This window comes from Channa argus, chromosome 5 (assembly GCF_033026475.1).
Source record: "Channa argus isolate prfri chromosome 5, Channa argus male v1.0, whole genome shotgun sequence".
Lineage (NCBI taxonomy): Eukaryota > Metazoa > Chordata > Actinopteri > Anabantiformes > Channidae > Channa > Channa argus.
In genome coordinates, this window is record NC_090201.1 from 24,972,714 (window position 1) to 24,985,973 (window position 13,260).

The 13,260-nt window shown below is 40.1% G+C and overlaps 2 protein-coding genes across 2 annotated transcripts; both read right to left on the bottom strand.

Annotated features, from left to right (window-relative positions):
• Positions 1 to 81: 81 nt before the first annotated feature.
• On the bottom strand, positions 82 to 9,834 carry c1qa (complement component 1, q subcomponent, A chain). Its single transcript, XM_067503875.1, has 8 exons — positions 9,813 to 9,834; positions 4,202 to 4,306; positions 3,548 to 3,724; positions 3,096 to 3,266; positions 2,297 to 2,373; positions 1,866 to 1,982; positions 1,541 to 1,627; positions 82 to 595 (listed from the first exon to the last, which is right to left on the bottom strand). The coding sequence occupies exons 1-8, from the start codon at positions 9,817 to 9,819 to the stop codon at positions 449 to 451; spliced, it is 888 nt and encodes a 295-aa protein (XP_067359976.1). The 5' UTR covers positions 9,820 to 9,834; the 3' UTR covers positions 82 to 448.
• LOC137127208 (zinc-binding protein A33-like) lies at positions 6,857 to 9,517 on the bottom strand. The gene has a single exon (XM_067503873.1). The coding sequence runs from the start codon at positions 8,730 to 8,732 to the stop codon at positions 7,338 to 7,340; it is 1,395 nt and encodes a 464-aa protein (XP_067359974.1). The 5' UTR covers positions 8,733 to 9,517; the 3' UTR covers positions 6,857 to 7,337.
• Positions 9,835 to 13,260: the final 3,426 nt, after the last annotated feature.

Sequence of the window (13,260 nt, forward strand, 5' to 3'; positions counted from 1 at the left end):
AAAAAAAAGGATCAATCTGTCCAAGGATTACGAACTGCTGTGAAGCGTTTAAGTGTCAGATAGTCTTAACATACAGTAAAGCACAGAATTCACTCCCCTTTTATTTTGAAAACTTTATATTAAATTTAGCTGTGACATTTGACATATACAGCAAAATCACTTAATCGGCTAAAAATCATATGTCTTTACTCTCACAAAAAAAAAAAAGGCCAAACTGAAACTTTAATTTCGTTTAAGTAGAATTTATGGGCTAAGTCATTAATCAATGTACATGAGTCATTATGAAGGAAACAAGTCAGGTGAAATCTAGAGTTCAAATAAATGCAATAAACAGTAATTGTTTCACATGTGTTACTGCGGTGACACTGTGCTATAGTTAACCGTCCAGAAAACAGCTTTTGAGAAATGTGATCTGAAATCAATGCCTTCTCCTCCGGGCTGTGTTGCTTCATTCTGCATCTTGGAAGAGCAGGAAGCCGTTGAAGATGATCTGTTTTTCACTTATGTCCCCTACATCTGTCTGCTGGTCTCTAAAGGACTGGAGCCAAACTTTCTGCCCGGCTACCAGCTTTAAGACAACTCCGCCCGACAACACCTAAAACACAATATGCACAGTTTAGACAAGACATCTGGACAAAATACAGAGAAGGCGGAAGATGTTGACATGTGCTGATTATTACACATAACACATTTTAACGTTTGAATGACCCTGTGGTTGCTTTGACTGTGATTTGATCTCCTGTAGATATCGGCCGGTTAGTCAAAAAGCAGGTGAACCCAGGGACTCTACCAGTCATGGATGTATTATGAGACAACTGTCCTCTGAGCAAAGACATGCTTCAGAGAGGATTCTTACTAGTTGTTTTCTCCCCCGCGTGGTTATTTTAGCTCCTTTTTATATCTTATTCTGGTTGTTTTGTGTCATTGTACTATTATTTTGTTATTATGTGGTTTCGCCTTTGTGAGATTTCTCAGGGCCTCTCTGAACGCCCTGCCGTGCTGTTCTGTTCAGTAATCCATCTGTGCGCAACAACAGGTCTGGGGATGAGTCTAGATAAACTCATACAGCATGAAGGGGTTAAGTGGGAGAACATATTACAAGCTACATGAAAACCACTTGTAAGCACTGTGTACATTTTAAGCTTTTTGCAATGCCATGGTCAAACTGACTGCTCCGTTAGGGAACTTAATAATGTACAGTAATAAACCTTTGGTTAAAATAAGAGACCGACTGTGGTCATGCTTTACCATCACAGCTCTGACATCCCACTGGAAACGGGAAACACAACAGACTCTCGCCTTAAAGTTAAATGTTCCTCCCTAACTCAGACATTGTCACTTCCTCCTGTGCGGCCGTTACAAATACTTCAGCTGCTACATTTTGGTTTGGTCATTTTGGTTTGAGGTTTTCTCTGAAAAGTCTCAGTTGTTATTGGTCAAATCGGAAACCCAACGACAAAATTAGGAATTTTACGGAATGTTTTATCAGCAATTTCCCCTCCTCACGCACTCGCGCTGCTCACCAGGCACCAAAACTGACCTGATCATTTCGGTCCTTGTGGTAATCACAGAATCCCAGCCTCTGGGGCGCCGCACCATCACTGGCTATTTGCAAACACATGCTGACCTACAAACACGCAACACAATGTCATGTAATAACTGTAATGCAACATGTTAATGGAGTGATAATAGTGCACATTAAGGGTCTCAGATAAGCCCTGCAGTTCAGTTTTTACTGAAATGAATGGAAGTCCATAACTGTGGAAAGTATACACATCCTCATGCTCAGAACATGTGTGTGACATACTGTATGACAACATGGTCTGCATTTATTTTCATATAAAGAACAGACAGCCGTGTGTTACCTTGGCCACGGAGTGGAAGGTGAAGTAATAAACACCAGCTACTCTGCAGGTGAAGTGACCTGTGGCTGTGTTAAAGTCCCCCATTGTGTTGACCACAGTTCTCTGGAATGTTACTGGCTGAAACACACACACACACACACACACACACACAATTTGTCAGCCCATATTCCTTTACCTTCCCGTTATCTTTACATGCTAAATGCGAAAGGTGTTTGTCCGAACTTTTGCGGGTAACGTTTGCTTACAGCCCATCTTTGCCTCCCTATTTTGGTAGTTCCTCTAAAAACTGATAATGATAAAACTTAAAGTGTCTGCATGGCTAAATTATTTCCTCTCAATCCAACTGGAGATTGAAAAAAGAAAAAAAAATTTAAAAACTTCACATATTTTAAAACTTTTTAAGATTGTGTGTGATGGACGACAAACTGAACCTGGTTCAATCGAGGAAGACTGTTTTCAGTCCTGATCGCTGAAAAGGCTGAACGGGACTGCTGAGGTGAGTTTTCTCCTAGAACACACACACACACACACACACACACACACACACACACACACACACACACACACACACACACACACACACACACACACACACACACACACACACACACACACACACACACACACACACACACACACACACACACACACACACACACACACACACACACACACACACACACACACACACACACACACACACACACACACACACACACCTGTTTCATTAATGAAATAAATAAGAGAGGTGCATTCAGGGTCAAACAGGCTTACAGATTATGTACAGTGTATGAGCCTATGTTCACTGATAAACATTGTGTGGATAGAAACATAGAAATCTTTTCAGTATAATGTAAGATCAGCACAACAAGCTTCAGGGATCAGAGTTTCCATTTATAGCTCGTCACGGTGTCACAGATTTGAGCCCATTCTTGACAGATCTCATTATAAAGGACTGGGTGATCAGCTAATCCATATCTATGTGTTCTTTTATTCTATCTGCTGCAACATTATAGTAACAGTAATGGAGACACTACAGGCAATTTATCAAATACGTTTTCGACAAGCAGAAAGCAAACTTTGCTGTGGTCAAATCACTTCTTTGGGCTAATGTTAGCAAAAAGCTGAAACCAAATGCGTTTTATGTAAAACTGAATCTATAAACAACACATGTCCATTATTATATTGTGATTAATACAATACATAATCAGAAAAAGAAAGTGTCATTACCTTGACCCCTGCCATCGGGTCCAGGGCGGCCGGGATGTCCAGCGGGTCCACCTGGTCCCGTTACTCCAGCGAAACCTTGGGTACCCATGGAGCCTTGTGCGCCCCGATTCCCTGGCTCCCCCTTCAGATTCCAGAGGACCCCTACATCCACTGGATCATTTTTCTTCACAGCTGGAGACAAACGGACCAGTGATTAAGAAGCGTCGGTATTAGCATTGACGTGATACCTGAGTTTCAGTTCTGAAGATTAATTAAATTCTGTTTTTGTCCAGCTGAAATAAATCTCTCTAAAGTGTAAAGATCAGCTCAGTCGGCTTCAATTATTTACTCAGTTTAAATTATTGCACTCAGAGCAACAGGTTTCACAATTAGCAGTGTGAGTAGTTTTTTTTTGTCTTGTCACACCATCATTAGATGAATGCTGTACATTTGTAAACTCAGGAGATTTTTACCTGGCTCTCCTTTCTGTCCTTTCTCTCCAGGCCATCCATCTCTACCTGAGGTTCCTGGCACACCTGCATGTCCATTCTCTCCTCTACAGCTGTCGCTGCACTTGCCGAGTGTCAAAAACAAGGCCACTCCCACCAGGATCACCAGCTCCTGATAATCTCCCATGGTGCGAGTTAACACTGAATTATTAATAAAAGATACAAACATAAGATATCTATATCTACATCTATCTATCTATCTATCTATCTATCTATCTATCTATCTATAGGTTGTCAAAAAGGAGAAAAATCTGTTTAACACTGATTTTATTCTCAGAGGTTATTTTGCAAACACAAAATTTGTTCTCAAACATGTGTGTTGGTATAAAGGCTGGAAAACAGTAAAATGCCATAAAACAAAGATCTCATTTAAAAAAAACAGTCGGGCATTCATTTAGTTAATTTCAATGAAAGACACCGGCAGCGGTTTTAGTATTGCTGCAGGCAGATCATCCATTAGTTTTGCTGCCTACAACTTTTAAACTATGTAATGTTTGATGCATGTTGTTTAGCTGTTAACTACTGTTGTAATACTGACAGAAGTAAAATGCTGAACAACAACATTGTTTTTTTGCTGTCATTTCACCACATTTGAATAAAAGTCATTATTTTACTCACCAGACGAGTTTTCTGTCTCACCAGTGGAGATTTGGAGCTGCAGTAAAAGGACAGGATTTCCTCTTTTGGCGAACAGATCAAGACTTCTTATTGGACTGAAAAACACTTGTTCACATGGACACACACACACACACACACACACACACACACACACAAATTTAAAAGGAAATGAAACTTGTGATTTTGCTGCTGAATAAGTCAAATGCAAATTTGAAGCTAAAGCATTTTACTCAATGACCTGAGGATAACTTTAAACTAAGAGCCATGTTCCCACATCAGCAACGAGCGATAACTGTTGATCAGTGTTTCCCAGATGAAAATCCGTGGCGAGGGCTGAGATTGTTTCTATGACAACCATCAGTAGTGCCTGTTGACCAGTGTTTGCACGGTAACAATCAATGACACCAGTTTATGGTAACATACAGAAATTCCTGCTGACTAGTGTCTCCATGGTAACGATCAATGATAACTGCTGACCACTATTTCTATAGCAACACTAACTAATACCTGCTGACCTGGGTTTCCGTGGCAATAAGCAGTGACATCTACCTGACGGCCTGCCCGTGATAACAGTCAGTGAGACCTGTTGACAGTGTTTCCGTGACAGCAGCCTGTGTTACCTGCTGACCAGTGTTTCCACGGTAACACCCAGTGTCACCAGCTGTCCAGTGTCAAACAATTATAAAGAACCAAAATATGGCTAAAACATGGGTTTTAATAAAGTGTTGTATTGAGTAATAAGATATGAACAATATTTTAGAGACCGACTTTTAGGCTCCTTTATTATTTCTTCGTTTTTGCTGCTTTGAGGTTTCCCTGTAAACGTCCCTGTAAACGGTGAATTGTCCTATTGACTGAAGACAGCTGAGTGGTAACTGGGTAAGTGGCTTAAGCCATGTTTTTCCTTCGACGTCGCCCCTTCAATTATTTTGGCAATTATCTTCATTTGGATGAATGAGAATATTTTTTACCCACTACAAATATCTTCTACTTAAAACTGCTACCTTACCTTACAGGCAGGGGGAGAAAGAAAGATTAGTGTTAGAATATGTGAGCTTCATGTAAAATGTGGCATAAAATTCTTTTATCCCAATAAAAATAGCAACATCACAGCGTAAACAAGCACAAGTAGTAAAACCTACCAAACTATTCAAAGGAAAAGTCACAGTCATTGCTCAAATTAATTACATTTCTAGGTTTTCAGACTGGATGACAAAGGAAATATTGAAATTACTATAATTACTCAATTAAAGAAACTGACAATAAAACACAGTTTTAACTAATGATTATCAGCTACCATGGTGTGTGTGTGTGTGTGTGTGTGTGTGTGTGTGTGTGTGTGGTGAACAGATGAATGAGAAGCAACAACGTGATGCACTTTGGATAAAAATCTGCATATAAGCAGAGCATTAAGAATTTAGCATTTAGAAGCGAAATCTTGGGTTATGGCTGTTTGAACAAATCAATTTTGAAGCCCCATCAAGTGGCCATGTTGTGCAGCAGACGCCAGCAGACATTTAACGGTGGAATTTATACAAGTACATCAGTAAGCAGCTATATAGGAGGAGATAACGGAAAAGTGTCTCCTGCTGCCAATGGTGCACAGGATCAATAAAGATCCTGTGGGAGTGTAAATCTTGAACTTGACTCAATTACTGTCAGTTCATTAAACATTGAACACAAGTAATAAAATAAATATTTGCGGCTATTGAAACTCTTAAACTGTATACAGGAGATTAAGTTTGGAGTGTTTCAGTTAATCTTTGGGTTATAGAGTAACAGATGACTGATTAGTGATTATTACAGTTAAAAGGATGTAATAGAAAACAGCTACGGACAATAAATGTGCAATTTAAGGAATTTAATTTATTGACATTTACAACACATGTGCCACTCCTTCTGAATTTCATTTGAGAAAAATTCAAAGAGATATACTGTAAATAAATATAAGCTTGACCCAAATAAGCAGAATAAAAAGGAGAGAAATATTATTTTTAATCAAAAACGAAGAGCACCTCTCAACAGCCCACAACCCAGCAATTTACAGTGTATAAATAATGGAACTGTATGTGGCAAGAAAATATTTTTTTAAATATCTTCTAAGACGACTAATTTCAATGTTTGCTGACGATTACTTTCCCAGACAAAATTTGGACATTAAAAATTGTTGGGCAAATGTGGGAAATGTTGAGCTGTCGGTGGCCCCTCAGATGAAATGCAGCAGATTATCACTATCATACATTATACAGGTGCTGGGGGCGTAGAATTATCACAAACAAGCAAACAAGAAATAAAAAAAAAAAAATGAAATGGGACAATATTAGAGTGAATATATATATATATATAGAGTGATGAGGTTTTCAAGGGTTAATTTCGCTACACAACACCTTAGTCCAAAAGGACAAACACTCAGTGCATTTACAGATCACAGGGGACATAAATGAAATGGAGTATGGAGGCTGCAGTGGCTCAGGCCAACTGTCCCTGCAGAAGGTGATGAAAACAGCTGAAAAAAAAAAAAAAGAGACTCATTTTCACCAACTGTGTTTGTTCCACCTTTTGGTCCTTTCCTGTGTCCAAACGTTTCTCCCCTGTGCACAAAGCCACTTGTGAGTGCAGCTGATTAATGTCACGGCTTTTGCAACACAACACAGCACTTGAGAGCAACTGATGTCACCCTGATTGTCTCAATCAGGAAGTCAGTAGCACAGATCGTTGTCCACTTACACTTTCTCAGCAGTGCAGAAAATAATTCACACACAATTGTTTTTTAAAGATAATCAAATGAAACGTAGCTTATACGCAATCATGAGGGTCCTGATAGTATAAAAATAAACCACAATCCAAATAAAACATGAGTAGCATCAAATAAGTTTAATTAAATGGTCCTTGAATGGGGTCACTCCATGAGTCAAACATTGAGCTTCAGAGCTTATTTGAGCTTTTCCCTTTTGGTTTGAAAAAATATTTATGCCTTCATCCTGCAGCCGTTTTCAGCAAACAAGCCCCGATACTCTATATCCCCTGTGCATGGATTTGGTTTATCTATTGTATTATTGCATCACCATGTGGTTTCAAACTTTGGTAAAGCTTCTTTTAAACACGGGAGCACTTCATAGTCAGCACTGTTGTCACTTTAATCTCTTGTCACAGAGACTTTGCCTTGTAAAATCTTCAATGGGAGGTCATCTAATGTGCCAAAACATGGAAACACTTTCTCAGTGAAGATGTGTGTGAATGTGTGTATGTGTATGTTAATGTCAAGATCAAAGAATGTCAGTTTTCCTTTGTTCCAGTCCAGATGAACTCTGATCCTCTGGAGTTTCTTCTTCACTCTGAGGACCACAGGAGGATCTCCTTGCCAGCGTGCGCTGTATTTACCATTGTAGAACTCGATTTGCCAGAAGCCAGATTTTATGGGTCCTTTCTTCTGGACAGACTCGGCTGCAACACCGACAAACCAGGCTGAATTGTCTCCAACTTCAACATCCCAGCTGTGAGTCCCAGAGTTAAACCCCTCCCAGCCTCTGACAGAGCGGTGATAGTTGATCCTCTCTGGGTTGTCAGGAAGCTTCTGTCTCTCTCCATGACTTAAAATGGTCAAATCGTCTGACAGGATAAATTCTGGGTTCGCAGTGTTTGGATCCAGAATCACAGGAGTGTAAGACACCATACTTTTCATCTTGTTCCAGATGTTGAAGGTCAGGTTGCCCAGGTGTTTGGTCACATCTATCAGAGCCCCAAAGACTGCCAGTGGGTCCTCCATCAGGGGGCGCTGCTGGACTCTTTTTACTGCAGCCTTGTACTTCTGCAGGAATGAAATGTCTTCAGCTCTTAGCTGCTCCTCTGTGGCTCTGATTGTGTCTGAAAGAGCTGATATCTCACTGCTCAGAGCCTCAATATTCTCCTTCATCATTTTACTTTTCTGCTCCTCTTCCTTCCTCAGAGCAGTGATCCTGGCCTCCTCTTCCTCTTGTAGAAACTGGTGAAGCATCTCAAACTGCTCCCTAATGTGTCTCTCTGTATGTTGAGCCTGGACCCTAATGTGTTCTGCTGTGTGATCATAGTTTGCTTTAACTTGTTCCAAGATCTTTAGTTTCTCTTGTAAAGGCTTCAGGCATTTGAGCAGTTCCTTTTTGTGTTCATGTGCAAATTCATGGATGGGTCGGAATTTGTGGTTGTTGTGCGTTTTTGAATCTCTGCAGACGAGACACACTGGCTGTTGATGGTCCAGACAGAAGAGTTTCAGTTTCTCAGAGTGCAGACTGCAGAGATCCTCAGACGCCGCTGTAGTTCTGTGATCCCGCTCCAGTAAGAAGGTCTCACACAGGTTCTTTAATGCCAGATTACAAGGTGGATCAGTCCTCGATGACCTCCTCTTACAGATTGGGCACTCCTGTACAGGTTTTCCTCTCCACCATGTCTGCAAACAGTGTTTACAGAAGCTGTGGCTGCAGGACAGAACAACTGGATCTTTAAAGACATCCTGGCAGATCGGACAAGACAGATCCTCTTCCGATCGGAAAGCCATTTTTTTTCCTCCTAGCGTGGCTAAAAATACTCCAGGCAGAATGATAAACAGGAAGCCACCCAATTGAATTGTGGTCCACTCCCTCCACTAGAAAGTTCTCTGAAAGATATCTCCAGCAAGCGGTTTTCCCCTTTTAAATTTGAAATTGGTGTATATTTTCAGCTGCGAGTTAAAGTAGCTCAAAAAAGCCGTTCTTCCGGTTTTTCCTGCTATAGATTTCGTCCCTCTGGGGGAAGTTGTGGGTCCCGTCTGAAAGAAACTGTTGTGGTCTGTCTCTCTGTGTCTGTGTGTCATTTCCCGGTTGGAAGAAAATGCGTCTACTTCCTGGTTGGATTCAGGTGAGCTGGAGGTGGAGCTTTGTCAGACAAATCAGTGTCGAATGTTTTACTATTAGGCAATAAATAGGGCAGGAGTTTCCTCCCAACACCGTTGTACAGAGGCTCTTCATCTTTCAGGAAACAAGAGTATTTTTCTAAGATTGCTTATGGAGGCTTCATTTAGACACCAAGTAGACAAGACACCAAAATACTTTGTATTTTAAATAAGTCCTAACAGTTTGACTTTAACAGTGACTTTTTAAATAAAGTAAATACATTTTAAATTCATGTTGATTTTTGTCTAGCCTTTAAAATTACACATTACGAAATCATGGTGGTTAAGAAGCACTTCCATTGTTATGAATGCTTATATATAAATATTTATGGCTAAAATATTTTTGCGTCTGGTCACGTGTCCATATTTACTTATGAAACACCTTTAACGTTAACATCACTAGGATCACAAACCCTGCTCACTTAGCAGCTACACTTCCAATATTTAAAAACTGGTGAAAGAAATAACTTTGGACCTTTTAGAGTCATGTTGCAAACCCAGAGTCGAAGAAACCCAAAGTCGAAGAAAATCGACTTAATTTTTAATCAATACAGAGTGAAGAGAGTCGCCACTAAACTGTTTTACTGTCTAAGAAACCAGAAATAAAGGCAGTTAACATTTTAGTTGAGTTTATTCCTATTGCTAATGCATAGACACAGCCCCTCAGTAAAAAGGTGTGTGTCAAGGTGTGTATGCATGTGTTAGTACCTCTCATCTTCTGGATCTGATGGATGTTAATCATCAGATAAGCTATCTGCCATAATCCACAATTTCACATCCAGGGACCAGTGACCATCTCCAACTTCATCATCCTTGTTGTGAGTCCCCAAATTAAAGTTAAATTAAAGTCTTTAGAGCCACAAATGTGAAAAGGGTCCAATTTGTCCAGGTAAATGTCTGGGTTTTCTGGAAGCTGATGTTTCTCACACTGATAAGATCTTCAGACGGGAGGACTCCTGAATGGGCAGAGTTTGGATCGAGAATCCCAGGGCTGCAGAGATCATCTCGTTCCAGATGTTGAAGGTCAGGTTGCCCAGGTGTTTGGCCACATCTATCAGAGCTCCTGAGACCAGCTGTGGATCCTCCACCAGGGGGCGCCGTCTCTCCACTGCAGCCTTGTAGTTCTGCAGGAATGAGACGTCTTCAGCTCCTCTTCTGTGGCTCTGATTGTGTCTGAAACAACATTTATTTCCCTCGAATTTTTGCTTTTCTTCCTCGCTCATTTTACCTTGTAGGAGTTGCAGGGACTTCTGGATAGGTGTAAATCTGTAGGCACAGTGTGTTTACATGCAAGACACACTGGCTGATGGTCCAGACAGAAGAGCATCTCAGATCCTGCTGAAATCTCAGACCTCTCACTCATTCATGTATGTGTTTTACCCTCCACCATCTGCAGACTGTTTTTACAGAGGTTGTGACTGCGTGACAGGACGGATCCATTTTCTCACAGTGAAGCTGAAAGCACAGGATGAAACAGGAAGAGGGTCAGTTTTCCACAGCAGTGAAAATATTCAGTAATCCAGTCTTCCATTAGTTTATCATCTGTCAGTCAGTGTGTCTCTTCCTACTGAGGACTTTAGTAAGACTGCCTATTTCTGGTCCTCATCCTGTCTCAGTTGACATGAAGTAAAAAGGTGGAGCTTTGTCAGATCATACCTTTCAGTTTCAGGAGCATTGTTTCACTATGTAACACACCTTTCTTGAAGTAACAGACACATTACAGGTTTTTTGCTTATAGGATGTCTGTTCACATTAAAGGCTTAATTTAGACAATGACCTAAATGACACGGTCATCCAGTTAATTTTGTTTCCTTTCCATCATGTCAAACCCGCACGATCTGTTGCAAAATAAATGCTGCACAGTGAGAACAAATAAAATTAGGCAAAGTGCAGGAAACTAAGACAAAGGCAATAACATTCAACATAATATATACATTTTAACAAAAGCCGACGTGATTGAAGTCACATTAGTTTTCTGTAAAGTCTTCAGCAGCTTTAAATGACATGAAAACACAGATGAGAAAGAAGCTGTCAAAATTCTCCAAAAACCCACTGCTCATGAACTGCTCACCAGCAAACAATTTGACCATTTAGGAAGGTATGGAGTTGATAGAGACCAACAACAGAGCAGTAAGTGAGGGACTATAATCTGTGAAGGCTTGTAGCACAGGTTACTATCAGTAGTCCGTTGGAGCTTCTCAGGTAACCACGAGTACAGGTGAGTGGCAAATTTAGCGGAATAGAGAAGGGCCAAATCCAAATCCGACAACAATCCACTTCCAAAATCCAGCATCATTCATTCCAGTAACCCTATTAATCCCATTCAATCCAAAATCAAAAGTACAACATGTCCAGGCCACAATATATTTTATCCAGTTCAGATCTGAAATGTAGAAGCAGGAGACTAGTGGCTAAGAAGTTTGGGTGGCTGAGGATCAGAAAATACAAAAAACTGGCTGGACAACTCAGTGTCAGGATACAGAGAACTGGGAATAAACAGAGAGGGGCACAGGTGAAAGCAATCGGAGTTTATGGGGAGAAGTAAAGTTACTGGAGTTGAGTAAGGAAACAGGAAATGAGATGGAGGGACTACAAAATAAAAGTTAGGAAACAGGAAATAACATGGAGACCGTGACATGATCATCAGGTTTATAGATGAAAGCTCAGCCATTGTGCTTTTCTCAAGTGCCCTACTAGAAAGTCTCTGATTGCTCTTAGGATATTTGTAATTAATGCAAAGTAATGTGAACCAGCATCCTGTAGGATGCTGGTTCACAAATATTAAGAACTAACGGCAGCAACTCCTACGTATGCAATTGTTTCATTTTTCACCCCTCAATACAGACTTAATTATGAGCTAATTTTTAGTTTTTAATTGAGTTGAGGTTGTTTCAGATTTGTTCATTTTCAACACTTTGCAGATCATATGGAAATGACATGGTAGCAGCATCTGCCTTCAGGTACTGAGAGACTAAATAAATCTGAATTCCTGAGTCTCAGTACATGTAGGTGCCTGTCAGCAATGTTGTTATTGAATAGTTCAGTGTAGTGAAGTTCCTGGAATTTTTGAAATGAAAAAAAAGGTATAATTAAGGTGCCAGCAGCACAATTACAGTTCCAAACGTGATAAGAAAGTATAATAAAGCAAAACAAGATGAGCTGTTTTTATTGGCTGTTTAGTTTCCAACTCTTCAGTATCTGTCAGTTACAACCTGAGGCTTGTTTGTGTGAACAGCCAAAGAACCCACAGCTCTACTGCTTTACAGCATTTATTTCACATCATGTAATTGCCAGACTTTATATTTTTATTTTTAGATAAAACTGTTTCAATAGGATAAAGAGATGAGAATGTCATAAAATGTCATAAAGGGGAAAAACGAAGTAGGATAATTAAAACCCGACTGGTTTAGATCCAGTACATTTTTTGGGAAAAACAGAAACGGTAAGAGTAACCATGCGACTACCCTTTGGCTTGAGATGACTTAGGACTTGTTATCTTCAAAACCAGGACAACGAATATTGGGACACACCCATATAATGACAGATGTGTTGTGGTTTGTTGGTTTGGTGAATTTTACATTTAAATTTACATTTAGCAGACGCTTTTATCCAAAGCGACTTACAAGTGAGGTACAAGGCAGCAGAAATCTAAGTCAAGGATAAAAACATCAAGGCAGTTGCTTTTAATTGCTGTTGGTTTGTTAGTAATGCAGAATGTGAGGTCATCAGCAAAGACAGAGGTGGTTGAGCAAAATTAGCATATAGCAATTGATTAACCATATCCACTTTAGTGGCAGCCACTAAGATCTATAGATATTTCAAGTTCCTTTGTTTTCTTGACTTGTTTGCAGCATTTATAGGACAATGGACAGTCTGATCAGGTCCAACGGACAGAGGACAGACACTGAGGCCATTTTTTATAAGAGGGTCTCATGGTGGACTTGCAGTTTTTTGCAGGAATAAGAACTAACATCTAAACACAAGGAGAAATGGCTTCAACGTTGCCCTATAAGCTACTTAGTGCTTATCATACAGCTAATAACTTAATCATCAGGGATTTGCAGCCTGCTGAGACTGCATTAGCACACAATGAAAGTGGGCCTGATTGCATCAGACCCCCAAAACTTACCCTTTAGTATCGCCCATTACGAGGCAA

Bases quoted from the DNA above. Each gene is read 5' to 3' on its own strand.
- LOC137127208 (XM_067503873.1), bottom strand. From the start codon at position 8,732: ATGGCTTTCCGATCGGAAGAGGATCTGTCTTGTCCGATCTGCCAGGAT.
- c1qa (XM_067503875.1), bottom strand. The intron at 3,725-4,201 runs GTGAGTAAAATA...TTAATAATTCAG, and splicing joins TGAGACAGAAAACTCGTCTG to TGTTAACTCGCACCATGGGA. The intron at 3,267-3,547 runs GTAAAAATCTCC...GTTTGTCTCCAG, and splicing joins AGGACAGAAAGGAGAGCCAG to CTGTGAAGAAAAATGATCCA.